At 46.6% G+C, this 17,408-nt stretch overlaps 1 protein-coding gene across 3 annotated transcripts in view; it reads left to right on the plus strand.

Moving 5' to 3' along the window:
- The first annotated feature begins 2,498 nt into the window (after positions 1–2,498).
- ZDHHC2 (zDHHC palmitoyltransferase 2) overlaps positions 2,499–17,408 on the plus strand; it is a 75,660-nt gene continuing 60,750 nt past the window's right edge. For all 3 annotated transcript variants that reach the window (XM_090036002.1, XM_090036004.1, XM_090036003.1), the window contains exon 1: positions 2,499–2,714. In XM_090036002.1, the coding sequence (XP_089892128.1) occupies positions 2,528–2,714 (187 nt within the window). In that variant the 5' untranslated portion in view covers positions 2,499–2,527. The remainder of the gene's footprint in view (positions 2,715–17,408) is intronic.

Raw genomic sequence — 17,408 nt, forward strand, 5'->3', positions numbered from 1 at the left:
AAGCCTACATTTCTTAAAAGAACATAAGAATTGCTAATTAATTTACTGTGCCAGACTACAGGTCCATCTTGCCCAGTCTCCTGTGTCACACAGCAGCCGGAGACCCTGGCAGATACCTGCCTGGAGCGTGCCGGGCTACAGCCTCTTCAACACCTCTCCAGATTGGATGGAAGAGGCTGTACTATTGCCCTCACCTGTTTATTTATGCACTCCCCACCCATGGCCCCACCAAGTCCAGGGACTTCCTGGTCACCCTCTTTCTGGTTCTGGATAAGGTGGTGATTTATCTCACCAGGAAAGAGGCTCTTGCTGGGAGGATCCCCAGAAACTGCAGGGCTGTTTTCCTGTCCCTGGTTTGATCCCGTCTCTGTCTTCATTGGACAGTGCCCACTGGCTCTTGGACTTGCCAGTCCTCTGTCAGGGCACTAATTATAAACCTTTGACCTTCACTCTCGTCCCTGTTATATTTTTACTTGTCTCAAGCAATTAGTTGTCACGTTCTCTGTCGAGGGGAAGCTAATAGTTCACTTGGTGGGCACTGCCCCATGATTCTTTTAAGGCAACAAATTCGCCTGGGTCACAGTAGCAAGAGACCCCAGCACTTGGCTACCCAGAGTGCACCAGGCCACAGCCCCTTCACCACATCCTCCAGAACTTCCTGCTGAGATTCTGCCTACATTTTTTCCCTACTTCTGTTCATTTATGCACTTTCCATCCTTAGCCCCACCGAGTCCCAGGACCAAGCTGGCAATATACCTGACCAGGAAGGAGGCTCTGACTGGGGGACCCCTGGGGACTATGGGGCCATGTTTTTGTCCCTAGCCCATTCACATCTCTGGGCAGTTTCACTGTGAAGCATCCATTGGCTCTTTGAACTTGTTCAAGGGCTAGTGGGCAATTTCTGGTGGACTCTCCTCAGTGACCCTGCCTTGGTATACTCATTTTGAACCTTTGACTTTCACTCTTCCCTATTTTGTTGTTGTCCCACAAATTCAGTTGCTGCATACCCAGTAGCCCCTTCTAGTAACAGTGAGTGCTGTTACTCTGTGGGCATAAGGTCCATGTTCCTGATATGTGTTAAACCAGCCTGTGGTGGAGAGTGGATGCTGAAAAGAAGAGTGAGCAGGGTATGACCAGGGGTTTTTTTCCGCTGTTCCTCTCCTACTTGCAGCCTTCAGCATTTAAGGTCTAGGAAACTGTGATTCAGAGGCTGTACTCCCTGCTCAATACTCAATAGCTACTTTCCTCATCTGGAAAGCACTTGCACATCTGCTTCAACATATGGCAGCATTAGAATGATGTTGTAGCCATGAAGATCCAGGACTTATGAGAGGGGCAAAGGATGAATATCTTACATTCAAAAGCATGTCTGACCATTGGTGACATGTAGCGGGTGCACGCAGGTGCATGCGCACCCCCAGATTGGCAGTGCACCCCCTGCGAAAAGCGCTGCCAATGCTGCTGGCAGTGCCTACAGGTGGTTGCCGCTCGCACACCCCTATGCTCACCACTGATACCACCGGTGACGTCTGTCAGAGCTCACCACCTCCCCTGCCCCCACCACCGATACTGCCTGCAGGAGCTCTCCACTTGGCCCAGCCCGGCCTCCAACACCACTGCGGCTGCCCGCAGGAGTGGTTGCCTGGCCCCCCAGTCTCCAGGGGCACGTGTCATTCATGTGTCTGACTATCCCAAGTCTGCAGTGGGTCCAATAAAAGAGTTCACCCTAAGAAATCCTTGCCTCTCTTCAATACAGGCTCCCAATAAACACCTTCCAGCTCCATGGAGCTGCTACGTGCCGACAGTTAAGCCTGGGCACAAGAGTCTGCAGGCCCTCTGCTTCCATGGAAATCTACGGCCCCTGCTACACACGTTACATATGTTATGAGAAGTCACTGGCCAGCTGCGCAATAAATTTATACCAGCCCCAAGAGTGAGGGCAGTTATCACGCGATAAAAATAACCACCCAGCTATAAAAAGAGCCAGACCACCATGGGCGGCTGGTGCCAGCTTAGTCAGGCAGGGCATGTGCCCCCTCAGCGACCAGTCAGTAATGGCACCGGGGGTCCATGGCATATCTCACTGACCAGGGTGGGTCCCCCCTGCCTGATCCTGCAGAGTGGGAAGCACGGGTACACCCCGCTATGCCTCGCCACTGCAGACCACTGTCAGGCTAGTTGAAAGGGGGTCCCAACTCTCAAGGCCGGGGGAGCAGCTCAGAGCTGCATGTGGCGGGGGTTGCCCGGCCCCGGCTATTGGGAGCGGAGCTGGCGAGGTCTGACACGCGAGAGGCGGGGGCGGGGGTGGCGGCAGGCAGGGGGGACGCAGCCCTCGGCCAGAGTGGGCTCCCGGGGGCCACATGGCTGGAAACCCGCGCGCCTCACGGGGCTCGCAGCGCGGCGGGCGGGGCCGGGGGCGGGGCCGTGGCGAGGGGTGGGGCGGGGCAGGTCCCGCCCGCGCTGGCAGGCGGCTCCGGCGCGGCGGGTTGTGCGGCCAGGGCTCGGCCCCCCTGACTAAGCGGCCGGGATGCGGTGCGGGAAGATGGCGGCGCCGCCGGCCGGAGCTGGGATCGGGAGCGGGGCCGGGGCGGCGGCGGGGGCTCGGGGCGGCCTGCGGCGGCGCTGCCGGCGCCTGCTCTACTGGGTGCCGGTGCTCTTCATCGCCAGCATCCTCTGTTGGTCCTACTACGCCTATGTCACCCAGCTCTGCCTGTGTGAGTGGCCGGGGCGGGGCGGGGCAGGGCAGGGTCGCTCGGGCGAAGGGCTGCGCGCACCGCCCGGGCATAGGGCTGCAGGCCGGGGGGCCCAGGCTGGGCCCCGGAAGGCAGCAGCGGTCCTCGCCGCCTCCCCGGGGGTCCCTTGCCTTGGGGCTGCAGCGTGGGGGGCCTCTGCCTCGGCATGAGCTCAGCCTTCGGGTCCAGCCCGGCTGATGGCTCCAGAGACCCCTGGGCAGAGCCGGCGGGCTGGGGGAGTGTGTCCCACGCCGGTGCCCTGTGCAGACAGGAGCCACAGACTGCGGGGCCCAGCGAGCTGTGGCATTGCCCCCCTGAGCCCTGCCCCTCCAGCCCCCTGGCCCAGTCCTGTCCCTGCTTCAAAATAAGGTGCTGCAGATCCACAGGTGTCTCGTGTGTTTAGCCAGGGAGGGCCGTTTCCCCTCAGCTTCTCGCTTTTCTTGCTAAGAGAGCTGGAGAAAACGAAGGAAATGTGGAAGATTCAGTCTCGCCACAGTCTGCCTTGCCCGGCTCCCGAGCTGGCAGGCCAAGCGCGAGCCACGCAGTGAAATGCAGTCTTTTGAGAGTTGGTGACGGGGAAACTTGAGTCTTGAGACAGTGCTTATTCACTGGAGGTGGCGCTGTGTCCCCTGAGCAGCATTGACAGGGAAGGGGAAGAGACAGTGTAAAATAGAGTCGGTTTTTTTTCTTTTTCCTGGACTTCTTTAACAATCCAGCAGGACCCTCATTTACCAAATAAAATGTAGAAGTCCGGACTTTTTCTGATCTGTACTGACATTGTTGACTGCCCAATTGAAGAAAACTAAGCTTGACGCTTTCTCTATGTAAAAACAGCCTTTTCTTTCCACGTAAGGCAATATTTAATCATAGTTTAAAAGTCGGGTATTTTGAGTGTATGATTAGTTGAACTTGACTTCTTCCATATTTATAGTTTGTGAAGCTTGGAAGGGGCCTAGCTAATCGGACTTCTTGAGTAAGGCAATCCAGAGGAGTTCCTTTGAGTTAGTTCATGTTTGATCTTTAGCAGGTGTGTGAAGGCAACAGCCCATTTTATTTAAAAAAAATAGCATATGAGCAAACATTTTTGGACAGCTTGCTGGACTTTTAACTTCCATTCAGCTGCGTATCTCCACAGACCTCTATTGTAGGTTGAACTGGTAGAGCAATCTATAGTTAACTTCAGCTATCTTTTGAAACAAGTTTTGCGCTAGTTGATAGGTCTGCCTAACGCTTTGGGCTGAAATTTCTACTACTGAATGACTGCCTCAGACTGAGTCTCTCTTTTTGGTTTTTTTAGAAAGTCGTAGAAAAAAAGTTTCAGACACTTCCAAGCGATGCAGGAAAAATACATCCTTTTGTCCTTGTTTCACTCCCCTCCCTCCTCCCTTCCCGCCCTTTATTTCTTACTAATGTTTTAATTAAATTCTAGCATTTCTATACTTTGAAACAAGGGGGCTTAAAATTAGGGGCGCACCAATGAAGATTTTCTTGTCCAATACTGATAGCCAATTATTAACCAGCCATATCGGCTGATACCAATCCAATAACTGACTTCCAGAAATACAGCCAGGCAGCGTGGGGAGCAGCTCCCTGCAGGTAAGTCTGTGGAGGGGAAGAGGCATGGGGGAGGGAAGACGCATGTGGAGGGTCAGATTGAGGGGAGGGAGGGCCAGATGGGAGCATGGTGAGGGAGGAAGTGGGGCAGGGGCTAGGGGCACTGCCCAGCCAGGGTGATGAATGGGACCCAGGGCAGGAACTGAGACAGAGCCATGTGCAGCTCATCCAGGGAATCAGTGTCCTGGCGCTTAAAAATGGTAGCGCTTGAACTAAAGCTCATCAAGTGAGTTATTTTAAGTGTGGGGATGCTTTTAACTGGAGCAGAGCCACTTGGGAAGAGGGCAGATACAGGCCGCTCATTGTGGACTCGGAGCTCTCCACTCAGCTGCCTTTCCCTGAGCTGTGTGGGGAGAGGGCAGATGCAGGCATGATTCATGACTCATGCACACATGACTCATGCGTGCCCAGCAGCAGGAGGCACAACTCACCACTCTCACCACTGGAGGGCAGGCAGGGGATGTGTGGCCAATGTAGGGCTCCCGAGGGAAAGGCAGCAGAGCAGACAGCATGAGCCCAAAGTGGGCAGCCCACATTTTTCCTGCACACAAACCTGGGAGGGTACATTTCCCCCCCACACACACTTCCTGCACCCTCTGGATGAGCCACCCGCAGCTCTGTCCTGCTCCCTGACCCTGCCCTGGGTCCCATTCACTGCCCTGGCTGGGCAGCATCCCCAGCCCCTTCCCCACTCCATGCCTCACTGTGGGGGCCTTGATCTGCCCCTCTGCCAAGCTCCTTCCCCTCCACAGACTTATCTGCAAGGTGCTTCTCTCCATGCTGCCTGGCTGCATTCCTGGCCACGTGCATGCTTGTGGCTGTGCACATGCACACTGCATTCGAGGGCCTCGGCCAGAAGGCATATTGTATTTATTCATGACATTATTGGCTACATTGGTCAAAAAAGGCAGATAGCTGATACTATTAATTTTCCATTTATCCTTTTTTTCATTAGGGAAATGATCTTGGTGCAAGGGACCTGCCCTTCACAGTTTCCACAAACAAGCCCAAATTTGGTAGGCTTTAGAAAAATCTCAGTTTGCGTATATTGCAGAGAATATCCTTGCTGGATAGAGTAAGGGTTAAGATTTCCAAAGACTCCATCTCTGTTGTTTTGTTTGATGTCCTTATCCATGTACTTAGAGCATGGCTATAACTATTGCTGTAATACTGGTTAGACACTCTTATGTTCTGCATGAGATCCCTTCTGGAAGCATATGGGAAGAAGCTGCCTGCCTTGATTGTAAAGGAAACACGAACTGGACGTGGAGTTGTGAAAGGGAAACCGGAATAGGTGCTGTTGTGTTATAATCAAGACCACAGAAGCAGCAGCAGGAGAATAGAACCAAGCTGCAAATGGGGAGACGTAATGCAGAGCTGTCCAACTTCTGAGTGGTCAGGGGCCAAACACTCCCAGGCTGCATGTTGTGTGGCCATGTGCTGTGCTGGTGTTCCTGCATGGGCCCCTTGTGGCAGGGGCAGGAAGTGTAAATTGGTGGAGAAAGTAGGAACCCAGAGGCAATGGTGGGAGGAGTGGTACCTGGACCACCTTGTGGGCTACAAGTTAACTCCTTGAGGGCTGCATGCATACAACCCCAGGCTGCCAGTTGGACAGCCCTGTCATAATGCATATGCTCCACTGGGTCCCATTTAAGAACCGTGATTCCAGCATTTTATAACTTTTTGGGATGCTTGATTTTGCAAACTTACTGTTCAGGCTTTCTGTATGTAATTTAATGTAACTCAAGGAAAAATGACTTTCCATTTAGGTGTTTGTGCTACTAAAATTTAGTAACTAAATGCTTTCCCTACAGGATTTAATAATAATGATATACTTTAAAGTAAATTCCCAAATGCTTTCAGCCCCAATTTTTCTCTGAGAGCTGGTACTGTAGCTCCAATGGAGTTGTAAATATAGAGCTTAGGATTGGTAGGTGTGAGATGTTTCAGAGCCAGTATAGAGACTTAGGATATATCTATGCAGAGCAGTTCGGTGCTGTGTAGAAATAACATTTGGAGTTTGTTTGGAACTAGTGTAGGGTATATAGCGCAGTACTGTGCACAAAGTATCTCAAGTTCCAGAACTAATATGATTCTGCAGGTATAATGCTACACCTGCATGAACTAGCCTGTGTGGGAAGGGTTCATGATGTGCAGTCAGAGCTAGTGAGGGTATCTCTACATGGGGCTGCACTGTGCCATGTAAGTATTAGTGCTGTGCAACATTTCAGCAGCTGTTTCATTTCAGAAGTGTTTGGCCTGTTTCAGTGCCCAAAACACCAAATCCAAAATGAAATGGAAGGCTCCAAAACATCTGCAGAACTAAACAAAACCATCTGAAATGTTTCAGATGTTTCAGAGCCAAGCTTGCAGAGAAACAGAAACTAAGAAGAGGGAGAGGGAAGAGGGGCAGAAGGACTGCTCTGATATTGACATCTGTAGCTGACCAGTGTCTATCCCTAAGGTCTCTTCCAATCCCAGTGCTCTGGGGGAGGGATGGCAGCATGCTGTCATCCCACAGGCAGATCTGGGGGTCCTCACCCCCTGATAGGAGTCTGGCACAGCCCTACAGCCCTCCTGGGGGGTGTGGGCCCCCAGATTTGTTTGTGGAATGACAGCATGCTGCCGCTGCCGGCTGGGGCCAGTGCCAGCACCTGAGTATGCTCAGCACAGCCTATGCCAAGCATAGCCAGGGCAGCTGCGGGAGAACCCCCCATGGCTGCCCTGTCTGATCTCATGAACGGTGTGTGCCCCTGGCAGCTGGGGGGACATGGCTGTACCAGCAGTGGCAGGAGCCTGGCAGTGCTGAGCAGGGAACTCCTGCAGACGCTGCTGGCAGCATCAGCAGCAGTCAGGGGCGATTGTGGACTGCCCGCAGACACTGCCAGCAGTGGGGTGGTGAGCAGTGAGCCTTTTTCCCCAGCTGTGCCTGCCTCTGCCCACTGGGGAATGTCAGAAACAGCATCGAAACTCCAAAACAGATTCAGCCAAATCAGAACGGAGCAGTGATCTGAAACACCAAAATGAATCACTGTCCTCTGAAATGGCTGAATTTAAAATCGAAATGAGACATAGCCATTTCACACAGCCCCAATAAATACCCCTGTCAGGCCTGTGCCTGATGACTCAGCCTTGAGGCTTCAGGTAACACCAACCTCTAGTGGAAAAAATTGTGTGGAAGAGAATGTGCGAGAAAGGTAATGTTGAAGTGATATAGCCATAATGGTCCAGGAGCTGAGAGAGAGGCAAGGATTTTTATGGGTGGTATCTTTTATTGGGCCAACTGTGTGGTTCGGATGTCTATATACATCTGTGGTACCTTCACTGAAGAGATATCTGGATTCATAAAAACTAGCCTGAAATTGTCACTCAAAGAGCAAATTTTCTACCAGACACAGCAAACTTCCTCAGGAAAAGCTAGAACATCAACCATCTCTCTGGGAAGGCCATACTTGCAAACATGGATGTCACCAGCCTGTACACTAATCCCAGGCCACAAAGACACATTTGTGTGCCTGAAATACCTCTAAAGAACATGGACTACACTCATGTTTGGAAGAACATTTTGTACAAATCATCCACTTAATCTTCACCCACAGCAACTTCACTTTTAACATTCGGTGTTTCCTCCAAATCATGGACACAGACATGGGTGCAAAGATGGCCCTTTAATTTTCACAAGCCACCTGGAAGAGGAATTTTTAGAAAATTGCAACATCAAACCTGCTTGCATTGCATAGATAACGTTTTCATCATCTGGACTGAACACCTGACTTCTACCACAAGTTTAACAACCGTTAGCCCGTGATCAAACTTTTTGGAATTTTTCTATGTTTAACATCAGCTAGATATCATGATCCACAAATGACTATACACAAAAATCGCATGGATCACCATACGTATGTCTACAAAACCAGCAATCATCCCAATGGCACCAAAAAAGCTGTAATATACAGCCTGGCTCTCAGATACCACTGTATCTACCCTGAGGAGAATACTTATGACACCCACCTTGCCTTTATACAATGAGGACATTCCAGTAGAGAAATAGGCATTATTTTTTAAAGAGACACCGAAATACATCACAGTAATCTGCTACAACAGAAAAAGGAGATCCCCTGGGACTGTACATCCTTGGTGGTCAACTACCTCTCAACACTTGAACCAATAAGAATCATCATCAAACAGAGCCTATACTCAATAAAGATCATAACTTGAGAGAAATATTCCCAGACCCTCTGCTCCTGACTTTCAAAACAACCTTTGAACCTTGCCGAACTCATCGTCAGAAGCAAACGCCACACTGTTCAACAGACATCGGATGGGACGCAACCTGGCCTTAGCAATAGATGCAGAACCTGTCAACTCATTTTCACTGCTACAACAATCAGTACCCCGTACAATGAACCCAGCAGGATCTGTAGATCATACACATGTCTTTCCCAAAATGTATCTCTTATTCAGTGTACCAAATGCCCTCATGGTATCTATATGGGTAAAACTAGACAGAAACTACACACCAGAATGGACTCTCACAGAAAAAGTATAATGGACAGAGGCACACAAACACAAGGAGCACATTTTTCAGAGAATCTTTTCTTTTCTCACCCCACTGTCATACTGAAGAGAAATGAAATAAGACCTTCAAAAGGTGAGCCTGGGAACAAAAATTCTTAAGCAGGCTGAATACTAAGAACCAAGGATTAAACACGGATACTGATGTCATGGTGAGCTGTTACCTACCTGATTCCTAAAAATCTTTCTTCTCATTACAAGTAATAATGATCCTCTTCCTTTGGTTTCCTGTTCAATCAAGCTATCTATTATTCTACTTTTAATTGTTTGTCTGCTACCCTGGGAATTTCTCTCTTCTTCAGTTTGACAACCTTCCACACAATTTTTAATCATCACTGTTTGCTTCCTCCTTCAGACCTGATGAAGAATGTCTCATTCAGAAGCTTCTTCAAGTCTATCCTAGCCATGCAGCTGGTCCAATAAAAGATATCGCCTACAAAACCCCTTGACTCTAAGTATGAGACAACCCCCCTAAAATCCATTTTTTGAATTGGAGGTGACTGCTTCTTCCTGCTTTTTATCACTTATCTTTCTGGTTCAGAAGTGGTCAGATTCACTGCCATGGTTGTTTCTGGCTTGTTCTAATTCAGTCTTTTACCCACACTTGAATGTTTTCTCATTTTGGCATGATAGACAGAATACCAGCTGTGATTGTAGCTGTAACTGTCTACCTTGTATCTAATTGTACTCCATTTAGCTGCCTCAGAAACAGTAAAGGGGAAGCAGCTGCTAGAGGGCTACTGGTAGAAGCCTCAAAAATGACAAGAATTGGTCAGGTTCAGTCTCTTTTCTTTTTCAATGCTATTATAGTGCCCCCAAACTGATTACAGGTTTTCCTTGGTTTATGCAGGTTCCATATATGCAAATTTGCTCTTATGTGATCACCCTTTTTCTACCCAAAATTCCTTATACGCAAGGTAAATTCACTCTTATGCAACTGGGGATCCACTTCTCCCTACTCACCCCAGTCCCTGGGCTGCGCCAGCAGCTGGGGTGAATAGGGAGAAGCAGAGCCCCAGAATGTTCAAGGCACACTACAGCCTAGTGGCTACAGGCAGCTGGCATCTGCTGCTTTTGCAGCTGCTGCATCAGGAACTGGGGTTAGAGGGAAAAATTAGAGGCCCCAGGCTGCAGGAGGCAGCAAGGTGGCAGGAACTGTGAGTAGGTGTGGGATGGTGGAGGTGTGGCTCTTGCTGCTATGCGCATTGTACGCAGCCCCAGGAGGGCTGCAGGCAGCGGGCTGTGTTGGGCTGCTCCCGGAGGGATGCAGACTCACGGATCTGCACACAGGACAACAGCACCCATTCCTGCAAGCAAAAACTGCCCTTTTTTTTCTCATTTTTAACTCTTGCTCATATAAATGTCATTTTGGATGTTCCAGGCAGGCAGCAGTGCTGGGAGGGGAGCTGCTGCCACCCCAAAATTTGCTGTAGCCCCCCCAACCTGCCTGCTGAGTGCTGGGGAGAACCTGATGGTGCCGCCAGCCCCAGCCTGAAGCTGCAGCCTGCTGTTGCCCCACGTGCAGATCCAGGGGCCTGTGCCCCCCTGGGAACAACCTGGCACTGCCCCCCAGCCCACAGCCCTCCAAGGGGTACATAGCAGCGAGAACCGTGCCCCCCCCCCCCCGGCTTGCGCCCCACACCCACTCACTGTTCCTGCCGCTTTGCTGCCTGCTGCAGCCCCAAGAACTGCCGACAGACTGCACTGCACCCTTCTCCCCACCCCTTTCCTAGTCCCAGCCTCACTCCCTCCCTCAATCACTGCCATGGGAACGTATCCCTATTTCTTACATTATAAAGTGGGTTCGCTTTATGCATATTCGATTTATGTGCCCTTCTCTGGGAATGCATGTACCACATAAATCAAGGGAAACCTGTATTAGAAGACTTGAAAATGACAGGACTCTACTCAGTTTTGGGGCTGAACAAGTAAGCATTGTTTAGTAATAAGCTAAGTAGGTATAAGTGCATACTCCAAGTAATTTACAGACTTTTTTCCAGTTACCAGGTTGTGCCATTATGTGGAGTATATCAAACTGTGGCCCATGGGTCACATGTGGCCTGTAGAGCTATGGTATCTGGCCCACAGGGCTCACCATGGGTTGATAAACTTGGTGATAGGGGATCAGTGGCAATTAATACTGCCGCTATCCCCAGCTGTCAAATCCCAGTCTCTAAGCCCTGTGCCACAGATTGGGGCCAGGACATGCCTCCTTCCCCCACATAGCTGTATTGGGCTCCTGCCTCCATGGCTGGATTGGGGCCACACCTCCACACAGCTGAATTGGGGCTGGGCCAGTCCTCCTGCCCCCCATGAGCTGTGTCAAGCCCATGTTGGGGCTCTGTCAAGCCCATGTTCCCTGTGCAGAGCCAGGTTGGGGCTAGGCTATACCTTCCTCCTCCCCACTCCCCCCCACAGCTGGATGGGGTCCCACTGCATCTGCCTTGGTTGCCAGATCAGGATCACTGGCTGAATCTGGCCTGCGAACTAACTAGCCACCGCCCATCCAGCCCTCTGGCCAAAAGTGGTTGAGTACCACTGGAGTACACAGTACTCTGTTTTCATCCTGATTTACAAGCTTGACTTTGTTATACATCGTACACATGTACACACACATATAAAAGATAATGGAATAAAATGAAGTCAGGTGGTCATTGCTAGTGAGAACCCTACTGATAGTACTAAAATTCACCATCATTGTCTTAAATTCTTTGTTGTTGAGGTTAACAATACGGTAATGGATATGACTGAGAAACTATGAAGTACAGTGGATGCACAGATGACTTTATGGGCTTCATATTATTATTCATATTATTATGTCCCAAGATAAGCAGTACCATGTGGTATGAGCCAGTCAGCTACTGTTGCTGCTGATGTATCCTTTGCCTTGCATGATTTTCTGCCTAAGGACATGCTCTTGCTGTTCAAAAAGCTTATTTCTTTCCTCACCTTGGCTCTCCATTCAATTCATAATGCTTAGCTTGTAACCTACAGATTAAATGGATTCTTGGCTTTTTTTAAAGAAATTCAATCACAAACTCACATTTATATGAGTTGCATTAGCTGCCAAAGGAGCTGATAAAAAGATGATATCCTAGCTTAATAAACAATATTATTATCTTGCTAGGTTTAGGCATTTATGTGGCGTCAAGTAAAATACTTCAGCCAAAGGAGACCTATGTGAGAATTATCTTGTACTAACGCTGCTCGGCATTGGACTCTTGCACATATCTCTTTAATCCAAAGGCTCTGTAGAAGAGTTAATAGTTTAATCATTTCCAAAACAAAACTGAAGAACCATGAGAAAACATCACAGCATGTTGAAAAATCTCTCTACTATCTTTTAGCTATGTCTATCAGGATTTTGATCTGACTATGAGGGATGACATTCCTGGTATAGCAGTCAGAGAACTGCTTGTAATTTTGATGAAAAGAAAAGCTGAGGAGTCTGATAACTGTGAAAGTTGTTTATTTCCAAATAGGCTCCATTGTTATGAGCCACATAGGCTCCATTGTTATAACTGTCTGTTATGGTTTATGGTAATATATGTTAAATGTTGCCATTTTTAAAGTTTATTCAGGTGTGTAAATTCTGTGTTGCTGCCTCTGCTGCATTCTCTGACTCTTCTGAATGTCACTTTGGGAGAAGAACTTCAATTAATTATTAAAGGCACAGCTAAAAACAAATACTTTTTTGAGGAAGTATTTGCTGTCGAAAAGGAATGATGTGACTGGGCACATGTACTGAGCATACTGCAATTTTTTAGCAGAGCTTCTTACCACAAATTGCTCAGGATCTCGTGTCTAAGATCAAATTATGTGCTGAATCAAGTTGAAATTTGCTGTCCTTAATTTTCTTGTTAACAGCAAAGATATATGCCACTCTGCAATGCTTCTTCCTCCATTAATGTGAAAGAGATCTCATATGTGAGGGTGAACTTCTGGATAAGTAATAATGCCTTATTGCTAAAGAGGGGTTGATACAGATAGCTAAAACCTTATTGTTGCCTTTGGTTTTTGGATGAGAGAGACTTAAGTTTGCAACAAAAGACTTTTTTTGGCAAAATGTAGTTGGGTGTTTTAGTATATGAACAGTTGTTGCAGAAAACAAACACCCAGAAACCAAAAAATATTTTGGTTTTCAGATAAGTGTTCACTTCCAGTTCAGAACCTAGATATTTTTTTTGCAACACCAGATTCAACAGAATGATTTGGTTGGACTCAGTTTGATATTGAAGCAGGTCTTCCTGAGCCCCCTGTGGTCATTCATGTTCTTGTTTTACAGACTTTCCTATATCTTGCTGTCAATAGCCTAATTTTGGGGTAATACAAAAGTCAGTTTCTTTTCAGCAGGGTAGTTTATTGCTAAGGGTACCGGGGAGTTATACACTTATTAGAGACCATTAGCTTATTAGAAACTGCATTACTCTCCCATACACACACTTACACATACATACACTCTTGCAAGTGACACACTTACATAATCGATCCCAAGGGCATTGCAGATAGGGATGGCCTGTTCCTATCTGTTGATGGAGCAGGATATCCAACCTGGTATGCACAGGCACGGGCGCTGGTAGCGAGGCAGGTTCTTCCCCATGTCATCCTTTCTCTTGCCCCCTTTTATACAGTTTATGTTGCTGGACAAAGTTTCTCAAACCCTCTCTCCAAGGCATGCGCTGTTTGGTTGTCATGTAGAAAGGCTCCTCTTATCTGGCCAGCATGAACTGGTCTTTCTGCCAAGGATGTTGCATAGGCATTTGGCCTTCAACGGTCTGCTTCTGTTTGTTGACACTACAACTTCTCCTTTATCAGCTGTTCCGTTTTCTTCATATGATCTGCTGCTTCTTTGTTAAGCATATACGCCACATTCATACACTCCATTGCTTACTAGACTTACTAGTGATAAATTTTCTAACCTACTGGCTACAGTTGGATGCACCTGAGCCACGCAACTGTCATGACAATGTCCAGTGGCTGATCAGGAGCATAAGAATGGAAGCAGCCTCTTGGATCTTTAAGTCCAGTTCCATGCTGTCACAGGCAACTGTGTTTATATAATCCCTCATACAGATCTCTCAAGTTCCATCTTAAAAGCAGTTAGTTTTTGTTCTTGGGCTAAAATTTTCATTTAGCTGAAGTAACTCTTCTCCCTTATTCTTTTTTCCTGAGGGCACTAGGATCTCTTCTCAACTTGTATTTTGCTACATAAAACAAGTAAAAGCCTTTTTAGTTTATTCTCAGGCTAAAAATTCCATTACCTTGCTAATCCTAGTAGCCTTTCTCTGCATCTCTTCTAGCTCAACTTCTTTCTTGAATTGGGTGACCGAAGCTGTACTTTATTCAGAATTTTACTGGGCACAAAAACCATAGACTAAACACAGACATTGGTTTTTATGGCTCATTACGGTCTCCCTGCTTTCTCTGCTGACCTCTCTAATCTATTTGCAGGTAATAATGACCTTCTTCCCTTTTGAATTGTTTTACACAGTTAAGTTACCAGTTCAGCTTTTCTTTAGTTTTGTAGCTACTTCTGATAAACTGTTTGCTCCAGCGTCTTTGCAGCACTCTTTCACTTTTCTTAGTGGCTGTTTTCACTTATGTAATAGAATTAAAATATAATTGTTTTATCTAGTACTGTATATAGCGTAGGCTGATTCTTCTTCCTGAAACCTGAGGAAGGGCACTTTGTACCCAAAAGCTTGTCTGACATCTCCCTCCCTGATATGCAGTTGGTCCAATAAAAGATAGCAAAAATATGCATTGCTTCTTGCAATTGCATATAAGGTTTAGGCACTCAGCAAGAAGGGAGACTCTTGATGCATCATAGGAAGAGGAATCTGACAAGAGGAGATCTTAGTCCAGGGGTTGTCAACCGGGGGGGGGGTATGCATACTTTAGAAGGCCCCAGGGGGTACACAGCAGCTGTGCAGAGAAGCTGCTGACACTTCCGGTTTCACCGCAGGCACTTCTGGTTTTGCTTGTCAACTGGCAACTCCCTCCCCACTCACTGACTGGCTGCTGGAGGACTCCCCACTTCTCGACTTGCCACCGGGGGTACACAGACCAAAAAACATTGAAAACCCCTGTCCTAGTCCACAGGAAAAAGTGAGAACATGAGGCACCTGAATTAAATCTCCTAAGAGTTAGAGTCAAACTGATATGAAATGAAACACTTCTGTTTTGGTTTTGATACATTTAAATAGTTTTACTGATTTCTATTACTCGTTTTTTTCCTCATTGGAAACTTTCAGCTTTGGGCCAGATGCTATTCATTGTAGGGTTCTTAAAAGGCACAAATTATTATGGAAAACCCCCTTAGTTTTATCTGTTGTGAGGAAGGGTGGATTGGAATTGTTTTGTACCCAGTTCCTGATGATAATCAGGCAATGCACACAGCAGACACAGGTTTCAGGGTAAGCAAAATACCTATTAGAGCAGTACTACACCCAAGGTGGTTTTTCTTCTCATGACCTGAGGCAGAGTGCCGTGCTAAATGTAGATGTACTGCTTTCACTATGTGAGCTAGCTCAAGCATCTGTACATACTGTATTTTTTGTAAAGATATAGTCTAACTAAATGTGACTCATCAACAAAATAGGGGCACCCCCTTCTTCCCCAGGAGGGCAGAAGTTTCCTGGGAGGGTATGTGCAAATCATTGTGGCAGTCAGCAGCATCCCAGTACTTCAGCCATTCTCACAGTCTCTGTCCTTCCCCATTGCCATAACTTTTATGCCCCCACTACTGCTGCTTCCTCTGCTTCCAGTTCCCATTGCCAGCAAAGGGGATCAGCAACGAGGAAAGCACCAGCAGCTGAAGTACCTGGGGTACAAGAGTGTCTATCTTTTTCTATTGGTGGGGCATAAACTTATAAAGCTTGAGAAGTGTTGATCTAAACAATAGCACAGTGCACTCTCAATTTACAGAGAAAGCCCTTGGTACTAAATATATTGGGGTTTTTAAATACTAATCTACCCAGTTCATAACATATTGGGGTTTTTAAATACTAATCTACCCAGTTCATAACATATTGGGTAATAAATAATTCTGAATAAATGCAACAAATGTGGTGATTTGCAACTATTTTAAAATAGTAATCGCTTTTGATACTAATTTCCCCAAAGCTAACAAAAACTTTAAGTAGGTTATAAAAGAAGTTTTAATAGCTCTGAGACTTGAAGCCAGGATGTCTCAAAGTCTAAACCTGAGTCTGCTTCTAATCTGCTGTTTGGCCTTCAGCTAGCAACTGAAATTGTGATGTGCAGCAGGTGCTGAGCGCTCAATCCTTCATTAGGAACTTGTGAGTGATTAGCACTTTTGAAAATTAGCCATTAACTTTTTTTTGTGGTAAACCTTAGCGACTTCAGGATTGCTCAGATTTTGTGCTGGCTGTCTTTTTCAGGCAAAATTGTAGGCACGCCTGAGTACATTTATAAGCATTGAGTTTCTGCGTATAGAAAAATTAGCTTGACGTCTAAGTTCCAGTACTTGTACCCACAGTAGATTACAGCTGTAAAAACATAAGCGTATAATGAGAGAATTTTCAAATATGTTCATTTCTTAAACAGTCTAGTCTTCTCTTTCTATCAGTGTAATAGTTCCACAAAGGGGAAAGAGAACCTAAGCTAGGTACATACATGGTTATAGGTTTTATGTTGCAGATAGCACCAAGACCAAGACTGAGGTTAAAAACTCACTACCAAAGAGCCTTCAAATATTAATGGCTATTTGCAATTACTTACTTTGGTTCAACATAATGTTCTTATTAATATATATTCATCTTGTCCTGAAAATGTGATTTTCTAGCATATTATTTTAATTGTCTTGCTAATGCTAACTCAACACAAATAAATTGCCCTGTTCAGCAAGAGGAGTCACTTAGAAGAATGTAGTGCAAACAATGTAATGGGATTAATGTAAATGCCAGTAGGACAGTGTTACTAGGTGCAAAGCATTTCTATCTGTGTAGAGAGAGGGGATACAACTATTTGAATGTACTATAAGCATTTTAAAGTTTCAGACCTACCATGGAAATACATTATGTGCAAGTTTTGTGAATTAACTTAGAGACCATTAAATATTTGGACTTTTTCATTTAGTATCTTCTTCTTTAGAGGAGACTGGACAGGCACCTGGCTGGGGTCTTATGACCCCTGCCACCCCCAGTCCTCCTTCCTGCCCATGGCAGGGGGTCAGACTAGATGATCTGTCTAGGTCCCTTCTGACTCATTGATTCTATGATTCTTTTTATAGTAATATTTATTAGATTTGGAACTCATTCCAAATAGCTTTTCTTACATTCCCACATTGGATTTAGTTATAAGACACTTTAAATATCATTTTTGATTTTGCAGGGAGTTCTTTACTTTTAATTTCTAATAGACTTTTGATTTTAAAAATGAATAAAATAAAGAAGAAAACAGGAAATTGGATATTCTGTACTGGGGTATCAAGTTCATGGCAAGCATGCCATAAGTAGCATGCAT

Source organism: Crocodylus siamensis, chromosome 2, assembly GCF_052110815.1.
Source record: "Crocodylus siamensis isolate JL-2025a chromosome 2, ASM5211081v1, whole genome shotgun sequence".
Classification (NCBI taxonomy): Eukaryota; Metazoa; Chordata; order Crocodylia; family Crocodylidae; genus Crocodylus; species Crocodylus siamensis.